General features: G+C 47.7%; 1 protein-coding gene across 6 annotated transcripts; it reads right to left on the bottom strand.

The window, feature by feature from the left end:
• Positions 1–27: 27 nt before the first annotated feature.
• Positions 28–16,251, bottom strand: b3galt2 (UDP-Gal:betaGlcNAc beta 1,3-galactosyltransferase, polypeptide 2). Of its 6 annotated transcripts, none has more exons than XM_049717970.2 (3): positions 15,575–16,251; positions 15,413–15,500; positions 28–2,028 (listed from the first exon to the last, which is right to left on the bottom strand). In XM_049717970.2, exon 3 carries the CDS (start codon positions 1,774–1,776, stop codon positions 445–447), a length of 1,332 nt encoding a protein of 443 aa, XP_049573927.1. In that variant the 5' UTR covers positions 1,777–2,028; positions 15,413–15,500; positions 15,575–16,251; the 3' UTR covers positions 28–444. The 6 variants fall into 6 exon arrangements, with proteins under 6 accessions (XP_049573927.1, XP_049573937.1, XP_068508240.1 ...); XM_049717980.2 differs by having other exon boundaries at positions 15,596–16,251; XM_068652139.1 differs by having other exon boundaries at positions 15,413–16,251.
• Between the last annotated feature and the right edge of the window lie 4,735 nt (positions 16,252–20,986).

Below are 20,986 nucleotides of genomic sequence, written 5' to 3'. Positions count from 1 at the left end.
TTAATGAAAAAAACAAGATCGGCCATCTTTTGTGTGCTTTCATGTTTATTTTTGTAGATAAAATACAGGATATGGCAGATAAACTTTTAGAATTTGTGGCATTTGATGCAACTGGAACGTAAACACTGACAGAAAGAGGTCAGAAGGAGTGGACAATGTCAAAGATATTTTCATTCATGTTTAGGTAGTATGACCTGCAACCAAAGACGTGTACATTTCCCTTTGTCTGTGTAAACACATTGGCGACATCTTTTGAAGCTTATCTGTGTGGAATACTTTTTCTCCGCCACACTGAGCCCGTGCGCCATAACACAGATGCGTCTGTCATTGCACCATATATACAATACTTGAAATTTCTCTCAAAATAATAAAAAAAAAATTAAAATCGACTGTACACGATAGCAAAACCAATGTGCTTTTCCTACGCCGAGGTCAACATTGTCATCAAGGAGGCCGCTCTCCGTGGAAGCGCCGTTGCCTGTACCTGCCGTTCTTTTCCTTGGCCGTGTTAACGCAGGCGTTGTGCTTGTTGCTCTGCAAGTGGTTCCAGTACTTGACCAGTTCGTTTGGGTGGAACTGATGCGAGGTGATGAGGTGGCTGTACTTACAACTGGAGTAAGACACCCTCCAGTGGTTGAAGAGAAATTCATTGGGAGGCGGAGTCGGGTCGATGCGCAACTTGGCGAGGCAGATCCCCACGTAGACATCCTCCAGGTGGAGCCTGCGGATGCCCAGCGAGGCCTGGTAGATGAGTTCCGCCATGTCCCCCGAGAAGACGTAGCCCGTGCCGGAGCAGAAGGTTGGGTAGCGCTCGCTTGGGTACAGCTCGGGCGGCATGTACCACTTGCTGTCCTTGTTTCTGTTGGGCGCGTACCCTCTCATCAGGTAGCCTGTGAAGTACCTGCGCCTGGGAGGCAGCTCGGGCTTCAGCAGCTTCTGAATGAGATACTCTGTGTTGACAAACATGTCGCTGTCTGTCTTCATCACGTACGAGGCGTGTGCGCAATACGTGGCCACCCAGTTCATGGCCATCAAGGTTTTGATGGTCAGGTTGTAGTAGGTATCTCGATATTCTTGCTGGATGATGTCTCGGTAAAGGCGACTCTCCTCCTCGATGCTACTCTGAAGCGAGGCGTCCGAGCTCTCGCCCACACCCAACAGGAAGAGTCGCACAAAGCCCAGGCCCATGGCCACGCTGTCGTTGCCCCAAGTCTGGCGGATGGCCTTGCGGGCATCGGCCTGGCCCGGCTCGGCGGCCACCAGCAGGACGAGGAAGGGGGTGCTGTCGCTGCACTTGAAAGGCTGGTTGAGGATGTAACGGTAGGGCTGAGCGCTCAGCTTCCCTCCCACGTCCATCTCCTTCTGTAAACTGTTGTTGGTGCTCATGGAGTCTCCCAGTCCCATGACGGCCACGCGAGCTGCCCCGCCTCCACCGAGTCCTCCTCCCGCCTCCCCGGCCAACCCTTCTGCGGGCTGAGAACTGAGATTGAGCGGAGGGGGCTTGGGCGCGACGACACCCGCCTCCCGCCAAAGGCTTTTGAGGGAGCTGCTCTGGTTGGCCTCCCCCCTGGCGTTGCGGAAACCCCTGACGGTGTAGGCCAACGGGTTTTCCCGTGGCCCGCTACGGCCGGGCAGCCAGTCCTGGCGACTGAAAAAGGAGAAGAGGGTGAAGAGCAGCGCCAGTGAGAGGAGGCCCGCCACATGAGTCCGGAATAGCGAGCGCTTGGCCGTCCACGTCATCTTGAGGGGACAGCAATGTCGCCGTCGCCACTGCATGGTGAAGGTCGGCCTTGCAGGAACGGGCAGAGGCGCTCACATTGAGTCGCCTCAAACATGTGGTTGGTTGCCCAAAAAGTCAAAGTTGCTTGAGCTGGCAGATGACGTGGTTGGAGTCTTTGGAAGGTCGCGTCGCTGAGGTCAAGTGTGGCACTAAGAAGGCAACTGGAGACTTGAGCAGTTTCTCTTTGGAGATAAGCGAGTTCTATGTCTTGCTCCCTTCAGGATATGAGAGGGCTCCCTTCCTCTAATCTGAAACAAAAACAACAATAAAAATCAAATGGGGAGCACTTCATTTTCACTCGTGCCGAATTGCATGTCACTTGTCCAATTTTGCTTGTGGAGCGAATTAGATTTTTTTTCCCTTCTTACTTTGACACTCCTCTTGCAATTCTCAGTCTAATTTCATTCCCATAAAACACCAAATTGCGGGCTATTATTGCAAACGGCTCTCTGGGATAATACAATTAAACATTTTAAAAGGGAGAAAAGGCAGTGTTGTAACAGCTTTGATTGGACCGGGGCGGAGATCACAACAAGACTCGTAGGAAGTGGCTCAGTGAGGAGAGAGAACAGGACAATTGCAAAATACTGTTGGGAGAATTGCCGTTGCGTTTGCCCCACATGACGATGATACGATTATCCGTGCACGTCATTAAATCTCGATGCCGTAATTTTCTGACTAAAAGTCGCTTCGGGATATAGGTCGCATTACCCATAAAATGCACAATAACGTGAAAAAAAACCATATAAGTCGCTCCAGAGTATAAGTCGCATTGGGGGGGGGATTTATTCGACAAAATCCAACACCAAGAACAGACATGAACGAGCAATAACAGGTCGGCAACCCATGGCTCAGGAGCCACATGTGGCTCTTTCATCCTTCTGTTGTGGCTCCCTGTGACTTTGGAATATGATGAGTATTTTATAAAAATTAAATTTTATTTTAGTTTGTTCATTTTAAAATATTATTCTGAATTTGAAGATTATGGTAAACTTGTAACATTAAAATTAAACGTTTTTAATATTTTTACCGCCCAAAATATGCGCCAAATCCGCCGATGTGCGACATTCGAATTCCTGCCGTCCCTCACGCGTGTGTGCGTGCATACGTGTGTGCATGCGTGTATGTGAAATATAAAAGTGACATCAATACATAACTATATATTGAGTGAAGTAGTCCTTTTTTTTTTTTTATTCAGGAGGACAACTGGCTGCACACTCCAGTACACGCGATGGGACAGAAGCAGATTGCGCATTTTTTTCGTTTGCATTGTTCGTTCAGTGCTGGTGGATAATATTTGGATAAGTTTGGATTTTTATCTCATAAATGGGAGGTGACTGCAGGCTGTTTGCATTTTTCTTTTAGTGGGTTGGGTAAGTTTGGATTTGTATTTCTTAAATACGAGGACTCAAATAGACACTGGGTATTTTATATGAAATTAAGCATCAACCAAGTGTAAAATGCTTTTTGTTACATGGAGAAATAAAATTCTGTGTTCTCTGCAGCAGTTCGTTGATTTCATTTTCATAAATGCAATAGTTTTTTGTACATAGCATAATATATGCAAGCATAATATATATAATGATGTCAAAATGGGTTGTGGCTCCGGGTGCTTTCTTTTCATTGGGGGTCGGTCCCAAATGGCTCTTTGAGTAAAAAAGGTTGCCGACCCCTGGGCTAAACGATAGGTATGCTAACGTGACATAAACACAAATGAAGAGCTGAGAACGGGCCTGACGTAACATTCAGAGTTATTAAAAAATATATATTACATAAATAACACGTTTATAAAACCATCTGCACGGATCTTCAATCGTTCCCTGGAGCTGTGTGAGGTGCCCTCATGCTTCAAGAGCTCCACCATCGTTCCAGTGGCCAAGAAGCCCGCCATCACAGGTTTGAATGACTATAGTGACTATATGACTATAATGAGTGACCTGTCGCACTGACATCTGTGGTCATGAAATCTTTCGAGAGGTTAGTGCTGAACCACCTGAAGGATGTCACGGGCCCCCTGCTTGACCCCCTCCAGTTTGCCTATCGGGCAAACAGGTCGGTGGATGATGCGGTCAACATGGGACTGCACTACATCATGCAACACCTGGACACCCCAGGAACGTACGCCAGGATCCTGTTTGTGGACTTCAGCTCGGCGTTCAACACCATCGCTCCTGACATCCTCCAACAGAAGCTCATCCAGCTCGCGGTGCCTGCCTCCACTTGTCAGTGGATCACCAGCTTCCTGACCAGCAGGAGACAGCGTGTGAGGCTGGGGAGCATCACATCTGACACCCGGACCACCAATACTGGAGCCCCTCAGGGGTGCGTACTCTCCCCACTGCACTTCTCTCTCTACATCAACAATTTCTCCGCAGGTGACTCTCCTGTGAAGCTCCTGAAGTATGCAGACGACATCACTCTCATTGGACTGATCCAGAACGGTGATGAGACTGCGTACAGACGGCTGGTCCACTGGTGCAGCCAAAACCACCTGGAGCTGAACCCGCTCAAGACCGTGGAGATGACAGTGGACTTCAGGCGAGGTCCTTCACCACTTTCACCCCTCACTATCCGCAGTAATACTATTCTCTCCACAAACACCTTCAAGTTCCTGGGAACCACAATCTCTCGGGACCTAAAATGGACCGGCCACATAGACTCTGTCCGGAAGAAGGCCCAGCAGAGGCTGTACTTCCTGAGACAGCTCAAGAAGTTCAACCTGCCGCGGGAGCTGCTGAAGACCTTCTAAACTGCCATCATCCAGTCTGTCCTCTGCACCGCCATCACTGTCTGGTCCAAACAAGACAAACACAGACTGCAACGGACAATAAGGACTGCAGAAAAGATCATTGGAATCAACCTCCCATCTATCCAAGACTTGTACCTGTCCAGGACCAGGAAACGTGCAAGTAACATCTCTACAGACCCTTCTCATCCAGGTTGCAGTCTGTTTGAACTACTCCCCTCCGGACGGCGTTATAGAGCTCTGTACACTAAAACCAGCAGACACAGAGACAGCTTCTTCCCCCAGGCTGTCGCTCTGATGAACTCACACCACTCTTAGAGTCTCAGAGTCATTACTGTGCAATAACATCCTGCTCTCCACACCTTTTTTGAACACTGTTTGTACTATGTGTCCTCTCTGCATCCATTGCAGCCAGTCTAGGATGCTAGAAGAGGGACCCTCCCATCTGTGGTCTCTTCTCAAGGTTTCTCATTTCCCCTAGCTGGAGTTTTGAGTTTTTCCTTGCCCTCTTGGGAGTTTAAGATCAGGGGATGTTTGAGAATATCCGCCATTTTTCACATGTCCTGAGTGTTGTTGTTAGTCACCTAAATGTTGAACAGAGGCTGTGATTTACCGAAGTCAAATTCCTTGTTTGGCACGCTCAAACATGGCGAATAAAAACTCTTGAATCTTGAATCGTGAATCTGTGTCACTCCAATTCATTAAATCCATCGATCCCGTCCTTTGTCAACAATGGGTGCGCGCCGCTGACGGCGCTTGCACTTCAAAATATTCCACAGGCCCATATAACGATATATAAATTAGATATCAAATAACGATTATATAAGCAATAATATTATCAAACCATCTGTGCACTCTAAATCATTAAATCTATCGATCAAATTCCTCGTCCTTTGTCAACAATGCAGCGCGTGCGCCCTGACATCAGCCTCGTCTTTATTCCACAGATCTAGTATATAACTATATTGTAGCGTTAACAAAGTACAAGGAAAGACGTGGGGTTGGTAAACGGCTCTTTATTTAACAAAACATACTTCCAGGCGTTTGGCGGCATGGACTTCCAGCCACGGAGGTGGAAGAGAGATCCATAGAATATGACCGGGCGTGGGTAAAAGCCATGACCGAGCTCCATCCACCATCCCCGGACAGCCACCCGGCCGAGCGCCGGCCCCCGATTTCTATCCACGGAGGTGAAAGAGAGCTCCGTAGAGTAGGAACGGGCGTGCGTAAAAGCCATAATAGTTTTTCAAACGTTCTGTGTCACTCTAAATCCTTAAATACTTCAAACTCTTCGTCCTCCGTGTCACTTAGAAACAAAGCCGCTAATGATGCCAGTCGTACGTGGGGCCCTTGTCATCTTCGTCATCCTGTGATCAATCTTTGTCCTTTTTGTAAACAACCGCTGCGCCACGCCGCACTGCTGACGTCACTTGAAATTCAAATTACAGTAATCCCTTGCTACATCGTGGTTCGTTTATCACGGTTTCACTTTTTTTTTTTTTTACTTTTGAAAAAATTCACATATAAGTCGCTCCTCATTATAAGTCGCCCACCCACCCAAACTATGAAAAAAAAAAATAACGCGACTTATAGTCCGAAAATTACGGTACGTATAAATCACAGCTTTGCTCAATATGACACAGACTAATGCTCCAGGGAGGAAGGCACTCGGGCCAACCAATGTCATTAGCTCCGTGTCGAGTCGCGACTTCCGCGGAGGAAATCCATCCGTCGAAACGAGTTTTCAGGGTCCGGCGGGCGGTGGAGCCAAAGCCTGCGGCAGCCTGCGGCAGTCTGTGTGGCGATTATGATCTTTTCCTGCCAGTCACCTTAAGCTTATCAACACTGCCTACCTGTCAAAATGAGGCCACCCGGGATGTGCAACTATGAGCAGAAATCTAAATTTCACCGTTCTTTTGGGGGATTTGATCAACTCAAGGACTACCGTATTTTCCAGACTATAAGCCGCTCCGGAGTATAAGTCGCACCAGCCATAAAATGCCCCAAAAAGTGAAAAAAACATATAAGTCGCTCCGGAGTATAAGTCGCATTTTGGGGGGCAATTTATTCGACAAAATCCCACACCAAAAACAGTCATGAACAAGCAACAACAGGCTAAACGATAGCAACAACAAGCTAAACGATAGGTATGCTAACGTGACAAACACAAACAAAGAGCTGAGAACGGGCCTGACGTAACATATAGAGTGATTAAGGACAACTATTACATGAATAACACGTTTATAAAACCATCGGTGTCACTCCAATTCATTAAATAGCAACAACAGGCTAATAGAGCGCGAGTGCGCCATTTCCGTACTACTGAGTACGTACACGCACTTGTAAGTGTGCACCGAGCTTTCTGACACGGCTTCCGGTAGTAAATGGACAGGCGAGTGGTTCCCCATCTACTGGGGAGACGCAGTCATTGCAGGCAAAATTACAGAGAAAAAAAAAGTTTAATAATACAATTTATTTAGGGTTGGCGGGCCGGATTAAACGGTCCCGTGGGCCGGATGTGGCCCGCGGGGTGTAGTTTGCCCATACCTGGACTAAACGATAGGTATGCTAACGTGACAAACACAACAAAGAGCTGAGAACGGGCCTGACGTAACATAAAGACTGATTAAGGACAACTATTACGTGAATAACATGTTTATAAAACCATCGGTGTCACTCCAATTCATTAAATAGCAACAACAGGCTAAACCAGGTATGGGCAAACTACGGCCCGCGGGTCACATCCGGCCCACGGGACCGTTTAATCCGGCCCGCCAACCCTAAATAAATTGTATTATTAAACTTTTTTTTTTTCTCTGTAATTTTGCCTGCAATGACTGCGTCTCCCCAGTAGATGGGGAACCACTCGCCTGCGCATTTACTACCGGAAGCCGTGTCAGAAAGCTCGGTGCACACTTACAAGTGCGTGTACGTACTCAGTAGTACGGAAATGGCGCACTCGCGCTCTATTTGTATCAGTACCGAATTTAGAGCGTGGGCTGTGACGACAGCATTCTTGTAATTTGCGCGCCGAGCTTTCGGATACAATTTTACGCTAAAGCCACCCACAAACCTTCCCCTGGAATCCTTCCATTAAAATGAGTCGCCCAAGGAAAAGCAAGGTGGACACTGAGTGCCGAGTGTTTAAAAAGTGGCCAATTTGGCTCGACGTACGCGACGTGACGTTCAGCCACATGAACATCAACATCAACCCGTCACAGATCTAGGTAAACGGACCAACACCTCGGATCTCTCCTAAGAATTGCCACAACAAATTTTACTCCAGACTATGACACACTAGCAAAAAAAGGGAGACCAACAACACTGTTCCCACTGAAAATGAAGGGGAGGCTTTCAAGTTTGTTGTAAAAAAATGCATTTTGAATATGATCTGTACAAATAGCAAGGATTGAAACTAGCGACCATTCTCATTTTCAAACAATGCAGGATTTTCAAGGACATTGATGCAGCACCTGTTTGTGACTAATCTTAACCTGTAAAGTTCTTAAGGCTTACTTTAAGGAAGTGTTTCCCGTTTCCTCACCTCTGTTACCAGGTGTTTGTGAGTTAAAACACTGATTTTCGGATACCCCTCACCGTGTTGCCGTTTTGATTACTTTATTTGGATGTATGCTTTCACCGATTCTTCAAGATGATATATTTGGTCAGAATGTTTGCCGTTTGATGTGATCTTATAAGATAAACATCTTTCATTAATCTGACCTGCAGGCACTGAAGTGATGGAGACTGTTATTCATAATAACAGTGTCGTATTTTATGAGAATCACTGATAGCAGTTTTTTAGGGATGTTTTTTTTTTTTTTAATGCTGTTAATAAATGCATTTGTTTTCAAAAAACCATTTTTGAATATCCATGCGTTACTACCTACTAAAGGCCAAAACCTTTTATGCAATGACCTTTACAGGTCGTTTATATTACTTCACACAAACACTACATCCATCTGCTCCTGGTTCGGCCCCCCGGTCAAAATTTAGAACCCAATTCGGCCCGCAAGTCAAAACGTTTGCCCACCCCTGGGCTAAACGATATATGCTAACGTGACAAACACAACAAAGAGCTGAGAACGGGCCTGATGTAACATATTCTGATGGCGCCGCGGATGGCTGCCACGGTGAGTCGCTCTCTGTTTCTTTGTCTTATTTTGTGTGTTTTCTGTGTCTTCTGCTGTCCATCCCGGATCACTTTTACTAGAGAAGCACTGTTAAACATCGGTCAGTCTTCTTCTGGTATTTTCTCTCCTGTTCTCTCTGACTCAGACTGTTTGTCGGAGATTTTAGCCGGAGCGGCGGTGCTATACAAGCTAGCGCGACGGCGGCGACGCGGAAAACGAGCGGGAGCCCTCGTAAATCTGAGGCAGAGAGGGTTCCGTTCTGCCCTACCGTCAATTCATCTGGCGAATGTCCGCTCCCTGGCGAACAAGATGGACGAACTGCTGCTCCTCACTTCAAGGAACACGGACTTGTGTTTTGTTGAGACGTGGCTTAGCGAACGAACCCCCCACCACGCCATGGAGTTAGCTGGGTTTCGGCTAACGCGTGCAGATCGCAGCGCGGAGCTCTCCGGAAAATCAAAGGGAGGTGGTCTCTGTTTCTACATTAATGAACGTTGGTGTACCGACGTCATGGTGTTGAAAGAGTTTTGCAGCCCTCTCCTAGAAACACTTTTCATAAACTGCCGGCCGTTCTATTCACCACGGGAGTTCTCCTCGATCGTCATGGCGGCTGTTTACATCCCACCACACGCACGTGCGAGTGAAGCCACGCAGATGCTGGCTGACCAGGTGACAGACATGGAGAAACTTCTACCAAATTCACTAATCATTGTTCTGGGTGATCTTAACAGGGCGAACCTCGCACACGAACTCCCCAGATACAGACAGCACATAACGTGTCCCACCAGAGGGGCACAGACACTGGACCACTGCTACACCGTAATTAAGGATGCATACCACTCTGTGGCTCGTGCAGCTTTAGGACTCTCGGACCACTGTCTAGTTCATCTGATCCCTGCCTACAGACAGAAACTAAAAACTTCTAAGCCTGTGGTGAGGACTGTCAGGAAGTGGACAGTGGAGTCAAGGCAGGACCTCCAAGCCTGCTTTGACTGCACCGATTGGAGTGTTTTTGAAGCTGCAAATTCAGACTTGCATGAACTCACTGACACTGTCACATCATACATTAGTTTTTGTGAGGATCTGTGTGTGCAGACTAAGACTTTCTGCACGTACAACAACGACAAACCTTGGTTTACACCGAACCTTAGGAGGCTGCGCAAAGTCAAGGAGGAGGCCTACAGGAGCGGCGACCGGGACCTGTTCAAGCAGACCAGAAACACACTGAACCGAGAGGTCAGGAAAGCCAGGAGGTGTTACGGGGAGAGCCTGGAGAGACACCTCTCTGCCAATCCTGATCCCTCAACAGTGTGGAAAGGCCTGCAGAGCATCACGGGCTTCAAGAAACGAACCCCCCGTCCTGTGGAGAGCCCAAGGCTCGCTGACCAGCTAAACAGGTTCTACTGCAGGTTTGATCGGTCCTCCCACACAACGGGACCTCCTGCAGCACAATCCACACAATCCACATACTCACCTCCCCCCACAACTGCTCTGTCCACACCTCCATCACCGTGGTCACCGACTCTCTCTCTTGCAGAGGCCGCGCCCGCACTCCAGATTCGCGAGGAGGAAGTGCGCCAGATGTTCCGGAGACAAAAGATCAGGAAGGCACCGGGCCCAGACGGCGTGTCACCTTCCTGCTTGAAAGTCTGCGCTGAGCAGCTGGCGCCCACCTTTGCACGGATCTTCAACCGTTCCCTGGAGCTGTGTGAGGTGCCCTCGTGCTTCAAGAGCTCCACCATCGTTCCAGTGGCCAAGAAGCCCGCCATCACAGGTATGAATGACTATAGACCTGTTGCACTAACATCTGTGGTCATGAAATCTTTCGAGAGGTTAGTACTGAACCACCTGAAGGATGTCACGGGCCCCCTGCTGGACCCCCTCCAGTTTGCCTCCCGGGCAAACAGGTCGGTGGATGATGCGGTCAACATGGGACTGCACTACATCCTGCAACACCTGGACACCCCAGGAAAGTACGCCAGGATCCTGTTTGTGGACTTCAGCTCGGCGTTCAACACCATCGCTCCTGACATCCTCCAACAGAAGCTCATCCAGCTTGCGGTGCCTGCCTCCACCTGTCAGTGGATCACCAGCTTCCTGACCAACAGGAGACAGCGTGTGAGGCTGGGGAGCATCACATCTGACACCCTGACCACCAACACTGGAGCCCCTCAGGGATGCGTCCTCTCCCCACTGCTCTTCTCCCTCTACACCAACGATTTCTCCGCAAGTGACTCTTCCGTGAAGCTCCTGAAGTATGCAGACGACACCACTCTCATCGGACTGATCCAGAACGGTGATGAGACTGCGTACAGACAGGAGGTGGAGCGGCTGGTCCACTGGTGCAGCCAAAACCACCTGGACCTGAACCCGCTCAAGACCGTGGCGATGACAGTGGACTTCAGGCGAGGCCCTTCACCACTTTCACCCCTCACTATCCGCAGTAATACTATTCTCTCATCAGACACCTTCAAGTTCCTTGGAACCACAATCTCTCGGGACCTGAAATTGACCGGCCACATAGACTCTGTCCGGAAGAAGGCCCAGCAGAGGCTGTACTTCCTGAGACAGCTCAAGAAGTTCAACCTGCCACGGGAGCTGCTGAAGACCTTCTACACTGCCATCATCCAGTCTGTCCTCTGCACCTCCATCACTGTCTGGTTTGGATCGGCCTCCAAACAAGACAAGCACAGACTGCAACGGACAATAAGGACTGCAGAAAAGGTAATTGGAATCAACCTCCCATCTATCCAAGACTTGTACCTGTCCAGGACCAGGAAACGTGCAAGTAACATCTCAACAGACCCTTCGCACCCAGGTTGCAGCCTGTTTGAACTACTCCCCTCCGGACGCCGTTATAGAGCTCTGTACACTAAAACCAGCAGACACAGAGACAGCTTCTTCCCCCAGGCTGTCGCTCTGATGAACTCACACCACTCTTAGAGTCTCAGAGTCATTACTGTGCAATAACATCCCGCTTGCCACACCTTTTTTGTCTACACTGTTTGTACTATGTGTCCTCTCTGCATCCATTGCAGCCTGGTCATCCTAGAAGAGGGACCCTCCCATCTGTGGTCTCTTCTCAAGGTTTCTCATTTCCCCTAGCTGGAGTTTTGAGTTTTTCCTTGCCCTCTTGGGAGTTTAAGATCAGGGGGTGTTTGAGAATATCTTTCGTTCTTCACATGTCCTGAGTGTTGTTGTTAGTCACCTAAATGTTGAACAGAGGCTGTGATTTACCGAAGTCAAATTCCTTGTTTGGCACGCTCAAACATGGCGAATAAAAAACTCTTGAATCTTGAATATAGAGTGATTAAGGACAACTATTACATGAATAATAACATGTTTATAAAACCATCGGTGTCACTCCAATTCATTAAATCGATCGATCGTTCTTTGTCAACAATGGGTGCGCGCGGCTGAGGGCGCTTGCACTTCAAAATATTCCACAGGCTCATTTATCGATAAACTATATTTCAAATAACTATAATATAAGCCAATAATATTATCAAACCATCCGTGCACTTTAAATCTATTAAATCCATCGATCAAATTCCTCGTCCTTTGTCAACATCGCCGTGCGTGCGCCCTGACGTCAGCCTCGTCTTTATTCCACAGATCTAGTATATAACTATATTGTAGCGTTAACAAAGTACAAGGATAGACGTGGGTTTGGTAAACGGCTCTTCATTAAACAAAACAAACTTACAAGCGTATGGCGGCGTGGACTTCCAGACACGAGAGCTCCATGGCATAGGACCGGGCGTGCGTAATGGCCATGTCCGAGCCCCATGCACCGTTCACGGACAGCCACTCGGCTGAGCGCCGGCCCCCGACTCAGTAGAGTAGGACCGGGCGTGCGTAAAAGCCATAATAGTTTTTCAAACCTTCTATGTCACTCCAAATCCTTAATTCCTTCCAACTCTTTGTCCTCCGTGTCACTTAAAAATGATCACCGCTAATGATGCCGGTAGTCCTTACGTGGGTACTTTTGTCCTTTATGTAACGCCACTGACGTCACTTGAAATAGTAATCCATTGGTACATCACGGTTCTCCAAACTTTATTTCTGCTGCTCGATTACTGTTTTCAGCTGCATATTTTACAACTTGAAGTTTGTGACCTGCAAAATATGAGTTTCTTTTTGGTGCCATTTTTCTTAAGCCCACCCAGTTGATGAGTCACGGCCAACAGTGAAATTTAGAGCGCCCTCATCCAGTTTCGTCTGAAAATATAATTTTTTTCAGATGTAGTTTTTTGTTTTGTTTATTTGGTTGTTTTATCAAAGTCAAAGTCTGCTTTATTGTTGATTTTTTTTTTTCATATACCAAGACACACAAGATTGAAATTACGTTCCCACTATCCCTTGGTGAGATAGTACACATATGCATACAAGCAACACAAAAAAACCCAAGAAGGCACAAACAATGAATAAATAAGAGTGTTGAATAAATGATAAATAAACAAATAATAATAAATAATAATAAATATAAGAGGAGCAAAAATGGAGCAAGTGTACATACAGCAGACAGTGGACTTGGATATGGTGCTTTAAAGTGTTAATTGCTTTATTTGATGTTTTCTCTATTTTTTATGTTTTGAATATGATCAAGATAAAGATATAAAAGCATGTGAAGTGATCAACTATACTAAAAATAACATGGGAAGTGGTCAACTATACTTGTAATTAAGTGATGTCTTAATGATCAAGTAAAAATTTGTGGAAAAAAAACATAAGTCGCTCCTGAGTATAAGTCGCCCCCCCACCCAAACTATGGAAAAAAACGCGACTTATAGTCCGCAAATTACGGTATAAACGAAAGCAATTCATCAATGCCTTAAAATGTTACTAGCAATGTTTGCTTTTAATTTGAAAACGTCTCTCTCACAGTGGAGTTGCCTTCACCTCACTCTGAGTGTTGGGGAGCCTGAGGACTAAAGGGGGTTGGCTCGTAGGGTTATGCTCTTTTCGCCCCCGGGTGTCGGTCAGAACACAGGAGGGAAGACGTGGTTCAGTTTTGGTTGCAAAGTGTAATCATTGTCAAAGACGCACACGGTCACAGCAACACGCCCACGGTCAATATCAGCAGCGTCCAACTCCCATCTGTAACTTACCGCTGTGCAACAAACTGCATACAATCGCGATAATCGGAGGTAATTCACGAGAGACGTAAGGCGCGGTGATTAGCTCTCAGTACAGCCTCGGCCTACTGTAGTTACACATTAAATTCTAGTTTAGACAATGTCCAAAGGTGACCATTCCTGCACTATCCAAGCAACATCTACTCGGACCACCGCTTCGATGGCTTGGAGGTCGAATACGCAGACAGCTGAGCTGAAGACCTGCGCCACCGCCTCAGTGGCCAGCATCCCTCTTGAGGGCTCTGAGGAGTAACTCACTCCTGCCATTCGTTACAAATGCAAAGTGGCGCACCCTCTGCTGGCTCTGCTGCGTCATTGCCCCACTTATCCCCAGTTTAACAGAAAAAGGTCAAAATAATTTCCTCTTGTTGATTTGATTGTTTTTCTCGGCTTGTGTCTCACAGTTTCTAAGCTCAGTGACAAGTTGTCCGTACTTCGAGCTTTCTTCCAAGTCGAATGTGCAGTTTTCTTCCGTATCCAACCCTGCTCTCTGTCACTATCACGTATCCGCTCCTCGCCGTTTCCTCATCTGTGCACTCGCCCCTCCCCGCCTGTCTACTCATAATCATTGTAATCGCTGTCATTTGCTCATCGTTACCTGTCTTGTATTTAAGTCCTGTCTGCGTGTCACTCCCTGTCAGATCATCCTGTTAGTCCTTCCCTGTTTGTTCCTCTTTCCCCGTTTATTCCTCTTTTCCTGTTAGTTCCTCTTTACCTGCTTGTTCCTGCCTGTTTGCCTCCCTGTTAGTCCTGCCGTGTTCTCCTACCTGTTTGTTCCCCTCATCCTCTCCTCCACCACCCTTTTCATTTCAATAAACCCTGGTCCAAGTTGCATTTGGTCGCCCTGCTCCATTCCGCACATGACAGTCATGTTCCGTTTACTTTTCAACTTTTGTGTCATGTCTGCATCTCGGTCCAAATCTGGCTCCTCGTGTTGAACTAAACTGACCTTACACCCGTTTGTAGACCCCGTGGAGGCTTTTTGTGTGTTTTGGGGTGTTCTTCTAGGTACTGAGTGGGGCTGTTTGGCGGACCTCGGGATCATTCACATCATGTACAATATTTAGGCTTCTCACCAGCTGGTCTGCTGTTCTTTTTTGTTATTATCATTGTTTTGTTTTTGCAATTCGAGCCTGTAACCTCAAAATGTCTCATGTTGGCCGCATCCTAAATGAGGCCCCCCTTTCTGTAAATGAGTTTGATTGTAATGTCACCATGAGGCCAAAATCTATGCAGATTGACTCCTGCCGGATTGTCTGACGTGACTCATAACTACACAAATTTACTCTTGATGGGCAGATGGGTGTTGAAAAGGCCCAACTTCGTGCATGAAATCAATTGAAGTCAGTTTTTACTTCCTTTTTATGATCCACCTCAGCTGTTGGCAGCCATTCGCATACACCATTCCTTGCCAAGTGCCTCAGACTGCATCGGAAACTCCCTGGCCTTTCCTCTTGGCAGGTCCAAGAACGTTTTTTCTGAGCTTGATCATTTGCAAATTAATACAGAATACATTTGAAGATGGTGATGGAACTGCCAAGAACTGGCTTCCCGCTCTCCTTGAATTCAAACAACTGACACGCTTGCCTGGGTTAAGAAAATGCAAAGCGCTCACCTGGTCCTGCCTGGGCTACTTTTGGGATGCACGTAGAATGGCTTGATGGGCAGAGCGCCCGTGCAGGCTCAGGGATGATGCAGGCAGGCTGAGTGTGACAGTCAGCGGGAAGAGAAGTGGGTGGGGACGGCTAAATAAATGATGAGGAAGTGGAGGACTCACGAGATGTGCAGCGCTGCGTACCTCCTCTTCCTCATGTTGCAGTCGGCTAGCAGCGGAGTCGTCGCCCGCTGATTTTAGTCCACATCACCGGACTGAATGAAATCAAGGCCTTCTGTAGTCCGCTAATTGCACCGACACATTGCTCGCGTTCCGTCCTCGCTCACAGCCATCTCCACAGTCTCCAAGCCTGCGTTTTTTTTTCCCCCGAGCTCCCCCTTGCTACAACTCCTCCTCTCCTCTCTCCCCGGTAAACACCGCAGCTTCCCTTCCCGATCCTCACCGCCGTCGAGCGCTCTCATCCAAGTTGCTCTTTCTCAAAAACATCGCAGCAGCTTGCACACGAGTCGGAGGCTGGCCGTGCAGCGAGAAGAAGGCGCGGGCGCGGTGGGCGATTCTCGCCTGGCTGCTGCTGCACGCACGCACGCACGCACGCACGCAGATAGAGACAGAGGAAAGCTGCGCGCTTTGCGCTCACAATGCAATCCAACGAGTCTTGTCGCGGTTGTGGGAAAACAAAATGTTCTCCCTCAAGCCCGCGCGGAGTGTTTCGTTCATCGTCCGCATCCTAGCTTGTCTCTCTTGGAGCGACCACAGTCGAGCAGCGGATGTCCCGGGTGGGAGCGATGTCAGACGCCGCCACACTGACGGAACTCTCACACGTCACTGCATTTTTTAGCTCAGCAACTCACGTGACCCACTTAGACGTTCCTGCTATGTTCACTGAATGTAGGGGGCAGTGTGTGTGTGTGGGGGGGGGGGGGGCGGGGGGGCGATAATAATAACTGTCTTCTTTGCACGCCCGACATCTGTCTAAATGGTGACATTCAAGTTGTCAATTTCATTTGTAATTTCAATTGTATAATTGCATGCTGACATTTTTTCTGTTTTGATGGCCGTTCACAAAGAAAGGCTGTCATAAATGGCATACTTTTCTCCCCAGATTTTTTATTAAATTCAATATTGCATATATTCGAAATGTGTCCATTATTAATTTTTCATAGCACATTTTCTAATTATTTAGCCTCCATTTCACAAATTCATTGATGTGCACGGAAATTATTTCATCAGATCGTTTTCTTTCTTTTTTTTTTTTTTTTGCAGTTTAACTATTCAGCAAATTTAGCCTACTAAAAAAAAACATAAACGTGTTGGGGTAAAAATTGGAACAATTTGACCCAACTTTGGGTTGTTTTTTGCAAAACAACCCAAGACTGCACATCATTCGTATGACTTATTATTGAGGAATCTTCCCATTCCAACAGTGGAAGCTGTTTAATTTGTTTTTTTATTGGCACTCACAATTTCCACTTTTTTCCCTGAATGCATTAAATGCATCACATTTCCTTCCTCTTTCCCTCCTCGCTATTTCCTCCCAAGCCACTCACTCGCCTCCCCTCTGTGCAGATTGAAAAAGGGGATTTAAGTCTTGTGAAAGCCTGGTGGCTGCAGGCCAGCTGTTGTCTGGTAACAGCCGGATTAACCGCCACCGTGCTCTTTGTTCCACACCGCAGAGACAACTGTACAATTAAAAATGGATAAATGTGCAATGTAGGTTCTTGCTTCAGTGACGATGCAATGGTGGTAGCAAGGAAGTTCACACACTGATGAAACCGTGCCTGGCTCCTTTCTAAATGTAACCGTTGTCATGCATAATCGAAACATTCAAGTCTTCCTGCAGAAATATCGCACGCAAAGCCTCTCATAAGGTGAGACCGCTCGGGCCTTTTGCGGCACGTCCTGAGAATATCATCGTCAGAGTGCACATGACTAAATAATTAATAGCAACTGTATCTTTGTCAGGTATATGTTGGAGGCCATTAGGCCGATTTGTCAGAAGAAAGTCATGTCCGGTGGTGATTGATTTCCCGTGTCTGCCAGGTTGGAAGCATCAATATCATGTGGCATCTATTAGAAAGGTGACTTCCTCATCTTGTCACACCTGGTCCGCCCGGATGTCAGAATTGGAATTGTCATCATTAATTGTCCGTGCTCTGGGAGTCTCTTTTGACTTATACTGAATCTCTGATGACCTTAATGGTAATGTTGTTTGAATGTAGAATTATTATTGTTGTTATTAGGGTTATTCAGACTACCGTTATTTTAATGCTTTCGACAAATTTTTATTTTCTATTCTTATGCTTTTGATCAAAATGTGGCATTGCAACCAGTTGTGTTGGAATCATTTGACAGTAGTTTTTATTTTTTTCATTCTAAGGCTAATGCAGTTCTGTGCGGTTAGCCACTTGGAGGGGGGGCGGGGGGGCATGAGTTATCTTTAGTGCTACGCCTTTTAAGGATTTAGTCACAGATGAAACATGAGCTGTTATTGCATCGCTTAAAAAAGCAGGCCACACGCGCTCACACACACACACGTGTGCACATACGCACATGCACACACACATGCACGCACACACATGCACGCACACACACACGCACACGCACACGCACACACACACACACACACACACACACACACACACACACACACACACACACGGTCCCATGGCAGAGCCGCAAGAACAGGAAGGCATGTCACTGTGAATGTCTTTGCCTTCACTCACACTCAGGCCGCCTGCTCACCAAAGTCAGGCTCAAGTCTTGGTGGCGGTGCACCAGACATCTCACAAAGAGACACTCCTTTATTCTGGAAAGAGGATTTTATGTTGAGGGAAAAATAAAATACATTTTGGCAACCTGACAGACAACATACGAGAGAAGCAGGTAGCCCCATTTGGGTGCAACAAAAGTAGGCAAACACATGAAGGCAATGTCCTCAACCAAGCAGTTGCGCGCGCGACCTTATTTTGATCTTTGCAAAACAAGATGCTGCTTCTTGCCACGGGGCCATAAAAGTGGCGCTTTGCCGTCTCGCCTTTGCTGAAAACTGCAATACATCCGGCACGCATGACCGCTGTAGCCTGTGCTCCTTCCGTTGTTATGGCAACTAACTTGTGAACCAGACAGTTGACGTCACACACAGTCCCATTTAACTCGCTTGCAAGCTCTTGCTCTTTTTTTGTATCACTAGTTGGGTAAAAATAAAAACTGTGTTGTCCTCATAGCAGTGTAACAACTGACGCTATCCAACAAGTTAAACTCTAATGCAATAACCAGGAGTCTGTGCTGTAGTTAAAATTTCACTGTCCTTTACTGAAGATTCCTGTACGCTGTAAAAAATGTAACCGTGCTCTACTTATTTTAATCTGTGTAACAATTTGCACTCAAAAATATTGAGCAGACCTGAAAACTATTAAATCATTTATATTAGTATCATGAACTAAGTAAATGTAACTGAAAAAATGAAGTAGATGCTACGTAACTACATTGAGTACCATGAAATATAAAATGGAGTTGATTTACTTAAAATTTTAAATCAATGCAATAGTAAACCCAAGTTCAAACCATTAAAAAAAATTAACATACTAGACTATCGCATATCGAAATAAATTGTGCGCCTTATATATGGACCAAATACCGGCCCGCGGGCCAAATGCGGCTCGCGTCTAAATTTAAACTGGCCCCAAGCATTGTGTCATAAAATTAATCATAAGTGGCCCGCCGAAGACTATGAATCATGAATCAAAAAGACTATGGATCATTATTTTGTGATTATAAAGTAATTTGTTGAGTCTGAAGTTGAAATAAAAATGATAAAATGGAGAATGATTTGATTTGAATGAAAAATCTAACATGATGCAACCTGGCCTGTTTACTGCAGTCACAAACACTATCCTGCCCTCTAAATATGTTGAATATCCGAAGACAGTAAGCTCAACCACTTTCACTCATCAAGTGTCATGGATCGGGTGGAAATGGAGCAGGACGACCAAGTGCAGCTTGGACCAGGGTTTATTGAAGAACGCAAAATAACAGACTCGGCAACTGACATGACGTAACAAAACCTAACAACGAGACTGACCAAAAAGACATGAAACAAAAAGACAGGGTGACATTACCAATGACAGGAACAGGAACCAAAAAGACATCATGACATGAACACACAACAATGATTCGACCAGGAGTGAGGGGCAGACAGGACTTATAAAAACGACAGGTAACAAGAGGCAGGTGAGAATAATCAAACTCATCATGGGCACACAGGAAGGGAGGGGCGAGCACACAGACAGAAACCAAGAAACCAACACTTAGTGGAACAGCTGGGGCTAAGGCGTGACAGAACCCTCCCGCACAAGGGACGGCTCCCGACGTCCCAAAAAAAACATAACCCCCACATGGCGAAAGGGGGGCGGGTGGGAGCGCCACGATCCAAGCGACCTCACTGGCAATGGTAAAGTCCTAACCGCGGTCTTCGCCACTTGGGGACATAAACTACAATTGGTGGCACACACTGGGAACCTACACCGCAATCGGCGGCACACACTGGGGTCCTAAACCGCACTCGGGCGGGTACTTGGGGAACCTGAACCGCACTCGGGCGGGTACTTGGGGAACCTGAACCGCACTCGGGCGGGTACTTGGGGAACCTGAACCGCACTCGGGCGGGTACTTGGGGAACCTGAACCGCACTCGGGCGGGTACTTGAGGAACCTGAACCGCACTCGGGCGGGTACTTGAGGAACCTGAACCGCACTCGGGCGGGTACTTTGGGAACTTGAACCGCACTCGGGCAGGTACTTGGGGAAACTGAACCGCACTCGGGCAGGTACTTGGGGAACCTGAACCGCACTCGGGCGGGTACTTGAGGAACCTGAACCGCACTCGGGCGGGTACTTGGGGAACCTTAACCGCACTCGGGCAGGTACTTGGGGAACCTGAACCGCACTCGGGCAGGTACTTGGGGAACCTGAACCACACTCGAACGGCAACCCGGGGAACCTGAACCGCACTCGAGCGGCAACCCGAACATGAACCGCACTCGGGCGGTAACCCCAACATGAACCGCACTCGGGCGGCAACCCTAACATGAACTGCACTCGGGCGGCAACCCTAACATGCGCCGCAATCGGCGGCACCTCTGACATAAACGCAATCTGCGGCAACTCTAACATGAACCGCAATCTGCGGCAACTCTGGAAGTCTGTACCGCAATCGGCGGCAACTCTGGAAGTTCGTACCGCAATCGGCGGCATTCGGAAGGCGGGGCTGTGCGCAGCGGCAAGAGCCATCACGCGCCGCAGCAGTGGGAATGGAGCCAGGGACGATCGCGGGTCCGACGCAGCTGGCTTGGATGTCTGCTGACGTTCGCGGGTCCTGCGACGCTGGGGTGGAGCCCGATGGCGGCCGTGAGTCTGATGACGCCGGGAGGCACTCCAATGGCAGCCGTGGGTCCGGCGTCGCGGCAGCAGAGTCCAATCGCGGCCGCAAAGCCGCTGGCGCCAGAAGCACCCCGATGGCGGCCGACACTTAGTGGAACAGCTGGGGCTAAGGCGTGACATCAAGACTCTGAAGGCC

This window comes from Syngnathus scovelli, chromosome 10, assembly GCF_024217435.2.
Source record: "Syngnathus scovelli strain Florida chromosome 10, RoL_Ssco_1.2, whole genome shotgun sequence".
Lineage (NCBI taxonomy): Eukaryota > Metazoa > Chordata > Actinopteri > Syngnathiformes > Syngnathidae > Syngnathus > Syngnathus scovelli.
This window is presented reverse-complemented; position numbering and strand designations above follow the sequence as displayed.

Bases quoted from the DNA above. Each gene is read 5' to 3' on its own strand.
- b3galt2 (XM_068652139.1), bottom strand. From the start codon at position 1,776: ATGCAGTGGCGACGGCGACATTGCTGTCCCCTCAAGATGACGTGGACG.